The sequence below is a fragment of the Capra hircus genome, chromosome 25 (genome assembly GCF_001704415.2).
Source record: "Capra hircus breed San Clemente chromosome 25, ASM170441v1, whole genome shotgun sequence".
Classification (NCBI taxonomy): domain Eukaryota; kingdom Metazoa; phylum Chordata; class Mammalia; order Artiodactyla; family Bovidae; genus Capra; species Capra hircus.
Window position 1 is genome coordinate 13393401 of NC_030832.1, and position 12082 is coordinate 13405482.

Genomic DNA, 12082 nt, shown 5'->3' on the forward strand with positions numbered 1-12082 from the left:
GGATTCTTTACCAACTGAGCCACCAGGGAAGCGCCGCCCTCCCCGCGCTCCCCCCCCCCCCGCCTTCTTTTTTCCTGGTCAAATGCATTTTTATAAAATTTTTACAGCACCACACTGAGACTCATTGCCACTCAGCTTCTTCTCTCCTGTCTTCTTCAATACGGTGCTTAAATAGGCTCAATTTCTTTCCTATCTTGAAATCCTTTCCTTAACTCTAAGCTCTAGGGAACCACTCTCCTTCTTGTCTCTTCACAGCTAAATTACTTAATGACTCTTCTCCGGGAGATCCCTGGTCCAGGTGTTAAGACTGTGCTTCCATTGCAACGAGCATGGGTTCTATTCCTGGTCAGGGAACTAAGATCCTTCCTGCACACTGTGTGGCATGGCCAAAAATTTAAATTAAAAAAAAATTCACTAGGTCCAGTTTAATTCCCAGGGAACTGCAAGCCCCCTGCTCTCCCATTTCACCCTCACAGAAATTGTTCACTTCCTTAAATTACTCGAGTCTAAAAAGCACTGGTGGTTTTGTGGAGAAACTGGAACACTTGTACTTTGTTGGTGGGAATGTAAAGTGGTACAGTCACAGTAGTCCCTCAAAATATTAAAAACAGAATTACCATATGATCCAGCAATTCCACTCCTGGGTATATATATGCTCCAAAGAATTGAAAGCAAGGACTTAAAAGAGTCCTTGACACTCACGTTCAGAGCTGCATTAGTCATAAGAACCAAAAGACAGAAGCAACACAAGAGTCCATCAACAGATAAATGGACAAACATAATGTGGTATACAGAATATTATTCAGACTTTAAAAAGAAAGGAAACTGTGACACATGCTACAATAAAGATGAACCCAAAATGCCATTACGCTAAATGAACGAAGCCAAATACTATCTGATTCCACTTATGTGAGGCACTGAGAGGAGTCAAATTCATAGACAGAAAGTAGCACAGTGGGTACCAGAGGCTGGGGGATGGGAAGAGTGGGAAGTTATTAGTTAATGGATACAGTGTTTCAATTTTGTAGGATAAAAACAGTTCTGGAGACAGATGGTAGCGATGGTTGTAGGACAATGTGAATGTATTTAACAGTAGAGAATTGAACACTTCAAAATGGCAAAGATAGTAAATTTCATGTTACATATTTTACCAGAATTAAATTTTTTAAAAGAATATTTTTTTAAAAAAGAAAAAAAAAAAAAAAACCTATTCCCAAAGCTAAGCCCCTCTGGAGGAGGGCATGGCAAACCACTCCAGTATTCTTACCTGGAGAATTCCATGGACAGAGGAGCCTGGTGGGCTACAGTCCATCAGATCACAAAGAGTTGGACATGAAAGACCGCTTAACATTTCCACTTCACTTTCTCCTGTTTAAGGCCACTGGCATCTCTTAGCTGGTTGGTTACTCTTCAGCTTAACTGGTCTTCCTGCTCGAATCCATTCTCCAGAGGACAACCAAAGTGAGGTTCCAATAAAACTATGAGCATACATCTGTAGGCCCACATCATCTCAACTTTGTTTTAGGAAAACTAGTTAACCGGGCCTGAATACAGCCACAGTGAGACCACTTAACGGGCCAAGACGCTCAGTGACACAAAGTCTGAATGCTAACCACTAACTCTCGCTCTGAGATGGCTTCATGGAGGTGAAGACTGTCCACTGCGATGCCACCCTCACTTTGCTGCTGCTGCTGCTGCTAAGTCGCTTCAGTCATGTCCAACTCTGTGCAACCCCACAGACGGCAGCCTACCAGGCTCCCCCATCCCTGGGATACTCCAGACAAGAACACTGGAGTAGGTTGCCATTTCACTTTGCTGGCTATGTCTAAATACCTACGCTTCGATTTCCCTCACTCTCTTTCAGGTTTTGCTATGAATTCAGTTCTTCCACGGGAGAAAATGATTCACTAAATTGAATCCAACATAGGATTTACAATTCTGTTGCCATTTCTCACCCAAAGGAAATGAGTGTAGTTCAATCACCTGTTCCTTAGCATGTTTCTGCTGCTCTCTTCTTTTGCGTTCTTCTTCATCTACTTTGCTGATAACAATATATCGCTCTTTCTAAAAGACATAAAGGAGATATACAATTTTCTGGAAGCTACCTGACCCTCCTCACCCTCTGAAATTCAGGTTCTGCTACCATTAGAGGTTATAATTTTTATCAGTGCACAGTCTTTCAGGGGCTAAAGACATTCAAAGTATCTTGAAATGCCACCAAAAGTTGAGTTGTTGCTTTACAAACTAGAATTCGTCTCCATGTTTCCACAACAGTTTCCTATGATTTATTAATTCACCCCAATGGAGTCAATTATAAATATCAAGAGACTGTGACAGTAAGACACTCCATGATGGACACTAAGATGTTGCATTTGAACACGAATTTCAAAGTAGTTAGTTTTGAAATAAAAATTCTATGTAACCCATATAAATTTGAATCATATTATATACCTAAAGCTAATACTGGTAAGTCAACCATACCTCAATTTTTTAAATTTCTATATCATTTCTCATTAACATAAAAGAAAAATCCTGGATTTTCCAGTAACCTGTCGGATAACTAGCATCTTCTTTCTCACACTGCATTCTGGATCAATCAAACACCACAAAATCTCCTGTGTCAACGTTTGAGATTTATCTTCTAGCAAGATTTAATTTATGTAATCTCTTATTTAATTAGACATCTCACTTAAGAACACGAACTAAATTCTAAAACTCTATCGTTCTGTCAAAGGAACCCATCATCAGCCCACCACTACCCATTTCGGTTCTATCACTGCTCTCCGGGAAGACATGATGACAGAATGCTGATGCCCCAGATTCTAAAACCGAATTTTAGTGGCCCATGTGACAAGGAGCAATTACTACACGAGTACCATGCATATCAGCTTTCTGTGATGATGAGAACGTGTACCAACATTTGCATGCTCTCAAGTTTACAAAGTTCAGTTCCATCTACTACTTTTTAAAAAGCTGTGAGACAACAGAGCTCATCATTACCACAGTCATGCATGGATTTACAAATGAGGAAACTGAGGCTAGCAGTGGGGAAATGACTTGTCCAATGTCACCCAGCTCATACGTATGGGAGCCAACTCTGACTTTCAACTTCTTGACCTGATTGCACTTTGTACTTGAATATTGTGGCACTGGTTCAATGCATTTAATGTTGGCCCTGGATAAGCCTTGGGGTTACCTTTTCGGTTTCTAAAGTCTCAACATGAATGCCTTTGGGATACCTAAAGGAAAGAAAGAAAACATGATTATCAGTAGATGAGATAATGACAGCTAAGACCCTAAAGGACTTTTAAAACAACTTTATAGCTATAATTTCATTACATCAGTTTTATTGAGTATGCAACAAATATTACTACAAGGAAGACTGTAGAGTAAGCCTATTCCATAATATTTCAGTTTTCAAATGTTTCCCCATCTCTGCTCTTAGAATACAGCAATGTATCTGATTTCAAATTAAGTTTTTAGGACTTAGGCAGTTTCTAAAATGTCAGGCATCATATAATACAGACAACACATTACCTCACAGTCAAATCTTGCTTCTAAATGTCACAATGCTTACTTCCTAAGTGAAAAATTTTGAAGGTCTTTTTGGATGGTCTGGGGCACACACAGGGGAGGTTTGAGATGAGTAACTCTGTGGTAAGCTGGCACAGTAGTTGGCATCTGCCAAGGAGAGGAAACTGGAATCCACAGGGAGTATGTTGCAAGGATAACATGAGAGGAAAGGAGCCTGATCAAATAATAATGGCCCTTTTCCTAGTCTGGTCAAAGTAAATTCTTTGTACATGCCACTGGCAGATTCTAACGAAAGAACAAAAACCCCAAACAAAGTCAAGTGCAAATATCCACTTGTTCAATCCTGACATTCAACTGCTAAGTTAAGAGATTCACTTGAAAATATAATTAAACTAATGGAAACAGCTCCAGAAAAAAACACATACAAAATTTTGGATATTATTTCAGGAGATTCAGGCATCCTGAAATCCACCCATGGTCTAATCCCTGCTTTAGAAAAAGCATTCATCTTTCACTTAATCTAATTTATTCCAATATTTCTTATAAACAGCAAAAGTATGAAATTACAAATTCTGTGTACAATGCTACTGAAATATAGTAAAGAAGGCAGCCTAATATAATTAAATATTTTAAGCTGCATAAATTAAAAAGTTAACATAAATGACAAGAATCTAAATAAAAATTACCCTGTTTCAAAAAAGAAAAACAAAGAGCATTCACCTGAGTATTTCCCAGGTCTTAAAGCCAAATCTTTATCATATACCTTCAAAGAACAAAAATAATACTATAATTTAGGATACGCCAAGTTGATCATTAAAAGAAAACTGTAAAGCCTTTACAGCAGCTACTAAGAAGCAAGAGCAAATAAATTAAGCAGGTATTTAACTTAAGAAATGGCGGGGGGGGGGGGGGGGGACAGTAATAAAATGAAGCACTGCCCAAGAACATGGTATGATCAAGTCACCAAAACCAGCAGAACATCAAAAATGAAATAAAGGCTAAAAAACTGCATTTTATTTTTTAATTCTGGGTCCCTCACAGAACACTCATGTATAATATAAACACTTACTTCCAGCTCAAAGTCTGGTAAATCAGTTTTCTTTGGAACCTACGAAAACAAGTGAAAGGTATTAATTTGCAATCATTGAAGGAAAATTCAAACTGACCAAGCACTGATTGGGAAAGACCATGTAGAGGCTTCATTAGAAATGACAGTTAACAAGCAAAAAAGAACAGAGAGGATGATTGAGGTGGGAGGATTCCTCACCACTTTTCTTCATCAAAATGCTCTTTACTGGGACTTCCCTGGTGGTCCAACGGTTAAGAATCCACTTTTCAATGGAGAGGACTCGGGTTTGATCCCTAGTCAGGGAACTAAGATCCTATATGCTGAGGGGCAATTCAGCCCACACACCACAACTAGAGAGATGCGCTCAAGCTGCAACCAGAGAAGCCCGTGTGCCGCAACCATGTCACCACACAGCCTAATTAATGAATTGAATGAAAAAGTGAAAGTCGCTCAGTCATGTCCAACTCTTTGCAACCCCATGGAACAGTCCATGGAATTCTCCAGGCTAGAATAATGAAGTAGCCATTTTCTTCTCCAAGAGAATTAATGAACGGAAAATGCTCTTTATCACTGCTATTATTATACTGCCTTTACAGAAGAGGCAGAAGTCCTTATCTAACCAAAATATTACCTCCTGTGGTTGTATGAAGAGAATTTTAAGTAGACAAATGCATTAAAACACTTCTATGAAGCTAGTCACAATGTAAAAGGAAGGAAAGCAGGCTGTTTCAGTTACTGACTCTTTGAAACACCGATGCTTTTTACTGTAGAGAGAAATGAAAAGGACAGAAATAGCCTAACAATGGATTCTGCTCTTCTGAAGCCTTTCTGTAGGAAGCACAAATCAAGGCTACAATAATTATGCCACTCTTGAGCATGACTTAAAGCAAAGGTGCACAACAGTTTTCTTCCCTCCAGGACAGGACAAAGCACTCATTCAGTGTCTCAATATACCATGGTCCCCACTGTGTTAATGCTAAAGTTAGCGCTGAAATCTTGGGAACATACCTATAATAAAAAGACTATTTATGAATGTTTTTAAGAGACCAAGGAGAGCACATGCCAGAAATCATCTACCTTTTCCAAAAAAGAACAAGTGAAAATATTCAAGGCAACTGACCCAGTACATGGCTCTAAATCCAAGTTCTTGTTTTCTTCACTTTGTAATAAATCTTCTATTTTCTCTCTGAAGAATTAGAATAAAAACATGACCATCAGCATCATTAAGGAATGAGGTCGTCAATCAACAGAACCACCATACTCAAAAGCAATAACATATGACAATGTAATTTTACCAAATCATAACTTTTTAGTTCAGTAAGGCTTAAAATGCTTTACTTTGGCAGATTCTTTCTGTCATTGTTATTAATGAGTTAGTGACAACTTCTCAAGGATTCATTGATACAAGTGATTTACATTTTTACTTTCCTGGTAAAGTAGTTCTGTTGTTCAGTCACCAAGTCATGTCCAACTCTTCTTGGCAACATGGACTGCAGCACTCCAGGTTTCCCTCTCCCTCACCATCTCTCAGAGTTTGCCCAAGTTCATGTCCACTGAATTAGTAACGCCATTCAACCATCTCATCCTCTGTCACCCTCTTCTCATTCTGCCTTCAATCTTTCCCAACATCAGGGTCTTTTCCAATGAATCAGCAGTTACACTGATAACTAAACTGAGCAAAACCAGACGCTCCTCCCGTGGCACATTTGCTTGTTAGAAACTTCACCACAACAGAAAAAAAAAACACAGATGTGTTGCAATATCTGGATGTGCCTCTGTCTTCGGGGGAACAGTGGCTGTCAGGCCTCTGGTCCCCCCAAGAGGTCTGCCCACTTGCCAAGGCAGTCTCTGGCCTGGAGACACATGGCGATTCTGCACACAGTACACAGAGCTCAATTTACAATTGACAGTAGAAGGCTGGATGGCATCACCAACTCAATGGACATGAGTTTGAGCTAACTTCGGGAGACAGTGAAGGACGGAAAAGCCTGGCATGCTGCAGTCCATGGGATCGCAAAGGGACAGACACAACTTAGCGATTGAACAACAACATATAACACAAACTCAGGTATGCCACAATTAAATCCTGCCCTCACATCACACTTCTGTGTGCGGGTAGCACAAGCCTGAGATACAGGCATCAATCCTGCCCCCAAGACACACGTCTCATCGCACGTCTGGTTTCAGTTTAGGAACTTACACCACTTGGTCAATAAACTTCTTCTGATCGTCAGGAATGGTCACGGGACACTTTGAAGTGTTAGGAGACGTGTAGGACAGAGCACCTGCACCGTTGGACTGCAAACGCTTCTCATCATACTGCTCTCTTAACTGTCTTTCTTCTTCCTGGTTTAAGTACGGAATTCCTGAACAGAATTTTTAAAAGCGTGCATTAGCAGAGGTCACTGTTTATCATAAAAAATTTTGTAACAAACCACAGAGACTAAAAGACTCAGGAAAGACCATATTTGACTACAGCTCAAAAAAAAAAAAAATCCAATGGAAAAAGCAAGTGATTTTGAAATGTGTGTGTCTACTTCCTTCACTCCGTGTGCTCGTTCATTCATTCATCTCTCAACAGGCTGTGACCTGGCATGCACACTGTGCCAGGCACTGTACCAGGCGCCGCTGAGCTAATGATGAACAAGGGAGGTGCATCCTGCTCCCTAGTGAAGGGATCACCTTAGGACAACCAGAGGAGGCCACCGGGCAGGAGGACCCAAAAGGGGAGCAAGGATCAGACATGCAAGAGCTGAGGGAAGAGTATTTCAGGCGCGGAACAGGCATAAATGCCTAAAGGACAGAAATGCTTTGGACTGTTCCACAAACAGTTCCAGAAGAAGGAAGCTGTAAGCAGGAGAACAGAGTAATGTCAGGCTGGACAGGATGGGGCAAGGTTACACGGGCCTTTAGAGGCCATGGTAAGAATTTTCATATTCTAAGAACAAGAGGATGCTATTGGAAGGTTTTAAGCACAATAATCACATTATCTGCTCCATATTTTCATGTGCTTTTTAAAAAATATTTATTTATTTTTGGCTGCACTGGGTCTTCACTGCTGCGCACGGGCTCTCCCCAGTTGCGGACAGCAGAGGCTACTCTCTAGCTGCAGCGGGCACAGCTCCAGAACTCACTCAGGTTCAGTAGTTGTGAGGTGCAGGCTAGTTGCCCTATTGCATACAGAATCTCCCTGGACCAGGGATCGAACCCATGTGCATTGCAAGATGGATTCTTAACCACTAGACCACCACGGAAGCCCTGCTCCATGTTTTTAAAAGACCACCTGGACTCCTATGAGAATTGAAGCAGGGAGGTTAGCCAGAAGGAACTGTCCACTGTGGTTGTCCAGGCAGGAGATAACTGCTTAGATCAGAGATCAGTACACCTTTCCTTAAAGGGACAAACAATAAACATTTTAGGCTTATGGGCCATATGGAGATCTCTGTGGCAACATAAGATCTCAACATCTTTCCAACATGAAAACAGCCATACACAGTGGCTAAATAAATGGACATGGTTGTCCCAATAAAGCCAAAAGCTACCTCCTGGATATATTAAATCATCTAGGGATATACATATAAATGAAAAGCTACAAATAAAAGCCTAAAGCTCAGGAGAAAGGTGTTGAGATACAAATTTAGGTGTCATCAGGATGAAGGGAGGCATTACAAGTCATGGGACAGTTAACAAACTGTGGAACCAATGATGAAGTTAGAAAATCATCATTTGCCAGCAACAGTAATTGTCTCAAGCAAGACTCATCAGTGGATGCTAAACCTAACTGAAGAAATATGATCAACATTACAAACACCAAAAGCTACACAACAATATGTATGTACTTAATACCAGCCAACTGTATACTTAGAAATAATTAACAGATGATGCACATGTGTTTTTCTTAAAGTAAAAAGGAAAGCTATAATCAGCAGTAACTCGGCTCACTGGTGCCACGTTCTCCTGATATGATGCACTGAGCACACATCTGCAGTATCCCTGCCCGAGAGGAATGGACGCCTGTAGACTTGGCTGAGGAAACATAAAAGTTCCAATTGAGGGGCATGCCACAAACTAGCCTCCGCTACAAAATACTGTCAAGGCACTGAAATCAAAGACAGACTGAGAAATTGTTCTGGACTGTAAAAGAGCAAACAGATACGACAGCTTAAATGCAGCGTGTGAGCCCAGACTGAATCTGGACGGGGAGTAGTTGTTTTTCTCTTTTAATCTAAGTAGCAAAACTTATATACATTAGGTTTGTAAACGAGGTAACAGTACTGGAGCAACGTCCATCTCCTAATTTGGATTACTGTACTGTGTAAGAGAAGGTACTTGTTTTTAGGAAAATGCACACTGAAGTAGTTAGGAATAAAGAAACGTCATGTCTGGAACTTACTTGAAAATGGTTTGGGGGAAAAAATTATACACACGCATGTAATGAGAGAAAGGATGACAAGGCAAACAGTATAATGCCAACATTCAGGAAACTGGAGGGCAGGTACCAGGAATTCTCTGAGGTATTTTGGCAACATTTATAAAGTCTGAGGTTATTTCAAAAGAAGAATTTAATAATAAAAAGTAAATGAAACCATGGAATATATGAGACTAACACTGAAGCCAGGCGAGATGAAAAAGAGTCAGTCAGGATACAGAGGAGTCCAGAGGAAGGCAGGAGGAAAAGCACAGAACAAAGAGTCTGAGAGCCAGGGGAGAGCGTCAGGAGAGGAGGGCGCAATCGCCCGGTCAGATCCCGCCAAAGGAGGAGTGAGGGCAAAAAGGATCCACAAGGTGTGAGATCCTGGCATATGACCTGACCTCAAGTCCGAGGAGGGGCGAGGACAGCAGACCGGCTCAGGTGGGTGAAGAGAAAACCGGAGGGGAAGAGGCGGGAACGGCAAGAGCAAACACCTCATTCAAGATGCCTTCCTCCTCCGAGTGGGAGCATCACAGGCCAGAAGGGACACTGGGGATGTGGAATCAAGTGAGGGGGACGGGTCTGCTTTGCTTAGAGTTATTCTGAGATAGAGACATCCCCACAGGCGTGATTCATCTTCACTTGCCACCTATTCCTTTGGTGGTCGGGTGAAATCTACAGGCCCTTCCTCAAAATGATGTTTTCCAATGCATAAAATAAAATACACAAGATTATAAAGAAAAGTAATTAAATCAAAATAGTTACCAAGAACTTTTTTTTATATCTATGATATAGTAATATAAGATACCAGCTTCCTGGTCAACACACTAAATTAAGAAGACCTAACGGCAGGGACTTCCCCACTGGTCCTACGACTCTCTGCTCCCAATGTAGGGGGCCCGGGTTCAATCCTTAGTCAGGGAACTAGATCTGGCATGCCATAACTGAGAGTTCACACGCTGCAACAAAGATCGAAGATTCCAAGCGCTGCACTAAGACCTGGTACAGCCAAATAAGTAAATTAAATACATTAAAAAGAATTTTTAAAGACCTAATGGCAGGTGAAATAACTACAATAACTTCAAAGTACTGATGAAGGCAAACAATATTCAAGATATCTGCCAAAACGAAAATGCCATTTGAAGATACCTAGGCTTTCACTTGAGGACAAACTTCCTGCTACTGCTAATGCGGATGGGTTGTTGCCTACATTCCCAACAGAAGAAATGAACAAATTCAGTCCAAGGTTAGACAAAAATATAGATGTCAACTCCTCACCGCCTTCCCCAGATTCACAGATTCCGGAACTCTATCTATGGCAGGAAAGCGGCCCATGGACTAGATTAGGGAGCTCTGCACTAAAAGAATGTTTACAAAGGTTGATGGAGTGATCAGCAGAGAAGGGAAAACACCCAGCAGACAGAAGGGCAAACTGGAAGAGCCAGTGCCTGACACAAAAGGAGGGATCAGCCTTCTAAGGAACACCTGTGAAAAGGCCAGGCCCAGGCTCAGCGGGGAGATCTGTGGGTCTGGTGGTAAGAACACAAACTGGCTCTTGCCTGCTGGCTTCTATTTTCATTGAGGCATGACCAGCAGCTGAGAGGGAGGCCTGGAGAGAGATGGTAAAAATACAGATATTTTAGAAAGTCAGAAAGGGAATTTCTAAGTCAGAAAAGTAGGATTTCTGAGCATGATGGAGTCCTTATTTGATGCTTGTGCTCATGAATTTAAAGTGACCAATGGGCTCAGGTATGTCCCATTTTACTGCAATACTCAGATGCTCAGGAAGAGAGAAAGTGAATGATCAGAACCAACTAAGCCTGGGACTTAGCTAGACGAGTTCAATATGCGGAGAAGAGCAAGGGGAAGAAGAAAGGATAATAACGGACCAGGCAGACAAGGAGAGAAGTCTAGACCAGAGAGTAGAAGGTAACTGACAGTGAGAAAGCAACAGAGATCAACCAGCTGCTGAAATGAGGGAGCCAAGTGGATGTTAAGGACGAGAGGAGGCGCTGTCAAGGAGAAATGATGGAGGCGGGCACAGTGCCTGCTGATAAGACCCATGAAGCCACTAACGGAGTGGACAGCTAAGGGGAGGCAGAGGCGAGGACTGCTGACCACCCAGGAGCACACGCGACAGAGCTTTTGCAGGTGCTCCGTGTGGATGCTGGAGTCACCTGAAAGGAGGAGAGAGGTAGGAAGAAAGAGCAAGATGAGCCAAAGTCTAGGCTTCTGGTGAAGGCCATGCCCAGGACGTCAGCAGAAGGGGGATGGCAGAGCTGGTTACACAGCCCTGGGAAGAGCCGTGGCTCCTGAGAAGAACTCAGATGGGCTGAAGGTGGCAGGCCTACCGCCCGGCTGCACAAACAGAGCTGAAACCAACCGTGCTTAGGAGAATGGTGACCGCAGTCACCTGGTTCCACTTCAGACAAGGAAGTCAGAGGTACCTCCAAGGAGACTGCCAGAAGGAAAGGTTCTGGCATGTGCAAACCCCAGAGTGGAAAAATTTAATAAGGAAGAGAAGTGAAGGTCTGGGTCAGATTTAAAGCACAGGGATAAGAGTCTCAGTAATAACAGATGGCCTGGGAGCCCTGATGCAGTTGTGACTAAAATACTCCAAGGTCTGACTACAAAACTAGAAAATGAAGCATCCTCCTATTTAGCTGTTTCTCTCCTTCTATGAAAATAAAATCATCAGGCTGGAAAACACATTCATAGGAATCTGGTTAAAGTATTTCCTTCAAAACATTTCTGCGATAAGACTTCCCAGATGGTCCAGTGGTTAAGACTCCACACTTCCAACACAGGGGACACAAGTTCGATCCCTGGTCAGGGAACTAAGATCCCACATGCCACACAGTGCACCAAAAAAAACAAATTGCACACATTTCATCACAGTGCTCTAACTACATGTGGAATTTGTATTTTATAGTGGCTTTCAGAGTCAAGCATGAGCCACAGGGAATAAAATTACTGTGTTATACCCAAACTGTGTTACCCAGTGGGTATACCCAGCAGGTTAGTAAGCAGTTTGGATTCAAAATTTTTTTAGCATTTCCAAAAATCAA

The 12082-nt window shown here is 41.9% G+C and overlaps 1 protein-coding gene across 4 annotated transcripts in view; it reads right to left on the bottom strand.

The window, feature by feature from the left end:
* Positions 1–12082, bottom strand: part of PARN (poly(A)-specific ribonuclease) — a 200045-nt gene that overhangs the window by 166882 nt on the left and 21081 nt on the right. For all 4 annotated transcript variants that reach the window (XM_013974854.2, XM_005697515.3, XM_013974853.2 and 1 more), the window contains 5 exons: positions 6804–6969; positions 5724–5789; positions 4604–4642; positions 3197–3239; positions 1984–2064 (listed from right to left, as the gene is read on the bottom strand). In XM_013974854.2, coding sequence (XP_013830308.1) covers positions 1984–2064; positions 3197–3239; positions 4604–4642; positions 5724–5789; positions 6804–6969 — 395 coding nt within the window. The remainder of the gene's footprint in view (positions 1–1983; positions 2065–3196; positions 3240–4603; positions 4643–5723; positions 5790–6803; positions 6970–12082) is intronic.